This window comes from Merops nubicus, unplaced genomic scaffold, assembly GCF_000691845.1.
Source record: "Merops nubicus isolate BGI_N331 unplaced genomic scaffold, ASM69184v1 scaffold576, whole genome shotgun sequence".
NCBI lineage: Eukaryota > Metazoa > Chordata > Aves > Coraciiformes > Meropidae > Merops > Merops nubicus.
Window position 1 is genome coordinate 121598 of NW_008616718.1, and position 4563 is coordinate 126160.

The 4563-nt window shown below is 45.9% G+C and overlaps 1 protein-coding gene across 1 annotated transcript; it reads right to left on the bottom strand.

Moving 5' to 3' along the window:
• Window positions 1-2784: 2784 nt before the first annotated feature.
• LOC103775446 (cystatin-like) lies at window positions 2785-4051 on the bottom strand (the record flags this gene model as incomplete). Its single annotated transcript, XM_008942898.1, has 2 exons — window positions 2785-2862; window positions 3938-4051. Coding segments are annotated over 2 exons (192 nt in total), but the record flags the coding sequence as incomplete, so codon positions are not given.
• Between the last annotated feature and the right edge of the window lie 512 nt (window positions 4052-4563).

Sequence of the window (4563 nt, forward strand, 5' to 3'; positions counted from 1 at the left end):
CAGGCTACCAGGCAGGAAGACCTGCCAAGCAAAATGCTCTTGGCAGGGGAACTTCCACTAATGCTCTTAGCCTGCTGCAAACGCACAGCAACAGAGCCCCCAGTGGAAAGGGCTCAAATTAGGTCAGGCTTTTATAGCGTTTGCTCCAAGTGCAGAGCAGGGTGAAGGGACAGTCACCACGGCTGACACTCAGCAGCCTGTCAGGATGGGGTAATCTGGGCTATTCATTCATGTCCTTAGTCATTGGCATTTCAAGATGAAAACTCAATACCTTTGAATTCAGCTGGTAACACTCAAACTCATTTCCACTGGAGCAGCCACTCTTTTTCCCACCTGCTGTTCAGAGGTGCTGGGTAATAAACACAGCTGAAGTGATGGAAATGCCTGGCTATGTCCATCTGCACCCCCATTTCTCATCTGGTCTCCTTACTAAGACACCTCTCAACTAGACCAGGTTGCTCAAGGCCTCATCCAACCTGGTCTTAAACATCTCCAGGGTGGGGGCATCCACAGCCTCTCTGGGCAATCTATTCCAGTCTCACCACCCACATACTGAAAAAACTTCCTAAAATCTAGTCTCAAGATGCACCCCAAGGGAGCTGCATTTCCTACTAGAACCTTCTTTTCTGGTTGCTCACACTTTGCTCTCCTCTATTAGAACCAAGCCCCCTCCACGCCCAAAGATGTAGTTGTGTTAGCTCTTGTCAAGACACCATTCTTTAGGCAAAGAATAACAGCATCCTTACACTTCTCACTCCAAGTTGCTTTCTCCATCCATAAGATCACTTCTGCAGCTCTTCTCTGCACCAGCTCCCACCTTTCTTTCAAAACAAGGCCACCAGACAGACACAGGACTCCTCTGGATTAACACAGGAGGGAGACAACACTTTCTCACTTTATCCCTGGGTAAGATTTACACCAAAAGGACTAAGTTTACTTCACAACATGGAAAAACAAAGACACAAAGTAAGGTAAGAAACGCACTATTAGGACTATGAAAAACAAGAAGCATCCTCGATGCTCACCTCAGCACCTTCACCCACTCCCAAGACCCCCTCTCTTGACCTGGCACATTCCCCTGTTATCTGAAGATGAAATTTCTTTCAAGATCCTGCTCTTTCCCCCAGGAATAAAAACCAAAAGACCCCTCCTATGCATGACACCAGTCATGAGTGAGCAAGTCTCCCCAGTCTCTAGTCTCACTTGCTTTCTACTCAGGGAAGATTCCTCACCTCTTCTCCTTGGCTTCTGGGACACCTATCACAAGACATTGAAATAGCTCCTTTTTTTTCCCCTAGAGCTGGAGTCATCCTTCCTGTGATACTGACACAAACCCCAAACACAGTGCCATGCTTACTGAAACAACACTTGACCCAGTGAAAGAGCCCCTAGGCTTGTAGATGCACTTGGATTTAGTAGGTTGCTTCTGGGGAACATTCACACTTGAAGAACAAATTCAGGTTTTGTGGACAACAACCATATGTTATACAATAACACTGGCTGATAAGATTTCCTTTCTTTCTTATCAGTTATCCACTTAACACCATTTACTAACTGACTTTTTTTTCCCACCAGGCTGTCTTCAGGCTAAGTCAGTTATGGATACCAGGGACATCTGTCCTTCCCCATGCAGGACCAGTATCCCTTTCCCTGCAATACAAATTTAACAGTTCAACAGGAAACACCTCAGCCACTTGAGTCCCTGCATGCTGATCCTCTCTGCCCACTGATTTAAAGCTCTTTGCCCAGATCAGACATTGTTCAAATCCCCTCTGCTAATACACAGCCAGAGCATAGTTCAGTCTCACCCCAGACAGATTTGTCACTGATCTGCTCCAGACACCTCTGCACCCATCTCTGCTTGTAAAGTGAAGCTGTCCTGGATCAGGCACACATGCCAGACAACCTGTTCCTCCAACTCCATCAGTCATAGCTTAGATCACAAGTGAACAAAGCTACTGCTTGGACTAGAAGTAAAGCCCTGTGGCTCTCCACACATGGCTCCTAGCTCAAAAAAGGTAGGGATAGAAACTGCAAAAGAGCAGATACCACAGGAAGCAGAGGCTTCTGAAACACCTTGAGAAGTGTGGGAGGAAACTTAATTCTTGGACAGCTGCTTGAACAGATGAAGCCTTGCAACGTACCAGTGTAGCAGCCAGAACCTGAAAGGATCACAGCCTTAGTACAAGCTTTGGCTAATCTTCCCAGGATTAAGTGTTGCATACTACAATGTTTTTGAAAAGCAGAGTGCTTCTTCAGTGCAAAACAGCTAACGAGTTCTAGCTGTTATTCAAAACCATAAGCAGGTTAAGGGACAAGGAGGCATGGCTTATCTACCCTGTGGTGAGGACCCCACATTCCTTCTCACACTATTCTATGGGCATGATAGATTGGTCACAAAAGCAATCCTTCCCTCCAAGACAGCAGAGGCTCAAAGAAAATTACACATTACAGCAATTACTAAGTTTAGGTTTACATTAGTCACTTAACAGGAACAACAAATGGGGTTTTGTAAATCATAATTCTGATGTTAGAGTTACTTTATTGGAAAAGCTGTAGGAAGACCAAAAACAGCTGCTCTAAAAAATGTAATTACAAAGAGGAAAAACAAAGTTGATATCCTACTGTGCTCTAAAGGAAAGTTACATAGTTTAACTTACATAGCACAAGCACACATAAGTAGTTAACAGGCATTGATAAAGCCCATCTCAATTTGTGTTATTGCTTTTTTTCCTTTTACATCTGAGCAACTGGTTGCTGGTCTCTGCTGGAACCAAGGCAGGCTTATTGGCAGCGGCTCGTCAAAAGCTGAATTTTGTTTAGCCAAGGAACAACATACACTTCAAAGTGGCAAGTGGTGTGCTAAGGAGAGAAAAAAAAAATTAGTTATCAGATTAAGGCCATGAAAGTCTCACTGACCACTGCTGTACGCTAATTTACTACTCTACCCGATGCAGAATGTAGGACACTTCTAGCCCCATCTGACAAGTACTCTAGAACATAACTCTTGTTAGTAGCTGCCCGGAACAAACCATTTCTCTCAAACACTAAGAGAAGCTGAGCAGCCAGCACTTCTGAAGATTGGGTTACCTCCTTCACTCATTCACATAGGAAAGCTTTCATCATGGGTATACTCCAACACGAGCTCTCTGGCACCTGTAAGCACAGCTGATGTGTGCGTGCATGTCAGATCATTGCAGCTGATGTAACAGTGCACACAAGCTTCTAATCAGGGACTTAATGGATCACTTGTGTGAAGTTATACTTCCTTTCCACATAGGCAAAAAGTGCATGTACACAGGGAGGCTAAACCTATCAGTGGGATTAATAGAAGAAATTAAGTACTGGTGAAGAATTAGACTCAAGCCAGATCAAGGCAGACATATCTAGCACTCATCTGAAAAGCTGAAGAAGTACTCCATTAAAAGCATTGCTGCTAGACAGACCTACCCCCTTGTGTAACAGCTCGGTGGGCACAGAACGGGGGTATCCACCTCTTCTAATCAGTGCGTAGCCCAAAGCACTATTCACTGTAACCTAAGGCCCACAGGAACACCATGGGACAAGAGGAGCTGCAAAGAGTATGGGGACTCAAGACACTGGACTGCAAGTGAGGAGACCTGCAGACTTTGCAGAGTTTCTTTCATGTATACTTGTACTTCAGGCCACAAGCACTTTTTAAGATGACTAAGGCACACAGACCTCCTTGCACTACAGCTTCAGATCACCACTCACAGAACAGGCTCAAAGGCTCTGCCTTCTCTGTTAATATCATCTGACAAGACAAGTTCTGCAAGGGCAGTATCTTGTTAAGCATAAAGGCATGAGGTCTTTGATCTTGACTGAGGCAGCAAAGACAGCGCCCATATGTCTCTGTACTTAGCCAGAGGGAAGGGACTGGAAACCCAGGGCCAGCACACTGTACTCCAAAACCTACCTTAGCCATCTGAGGTGCATCATGGAAAGCACAGCTCTGGACATCAGCTGTCGGCTTTTGGCAAGTTGTCCGGCCAATCTCAACTTCCATTATGTACTTGATTCCAGCCACAACCTGCAGCAAGACAAGCAGGCAGAAGCAGTTTTATTTGCTGCACATACAGAAGAGCTCTCTGACGAGAGAAGCCCAGCACAAAGGCACAAAGTTTTATGATCACATGATGGAAACCAGACCCCAAAAGTACAGAGGGGGTTGCGTGGGGCAATAGCCAAGAGGTACTTGGCACCTTTTCAAAAACCGGAAACAGAATCCAAATAAACAAGTCTCACAACGCAGCTTCCCTAGTGAAGTAAACAGAGACGTATTAAGGTCATGAGCAGTGTAAGGAAGTTACCAGCTTCTTCAAGCACACGCAGCACTCAAGGGCACTCAGAGCGACAAGACTCAAGCTATTAAAAACGGCTTTTAATCGCCTTTGGTGGAACAAGGCAGCTCAAGCAACCCCCCAGGCTTGATGCCTGCTCTTCTCTGAAGAAGGGGATTTTACAGGCCTCGTTTTCAGCCGCTCCCCGGAGGGCGAGTCCCCTGAGCCCCCGCTCCGGCCCGGGGCAGACCCTGCCGCCGCC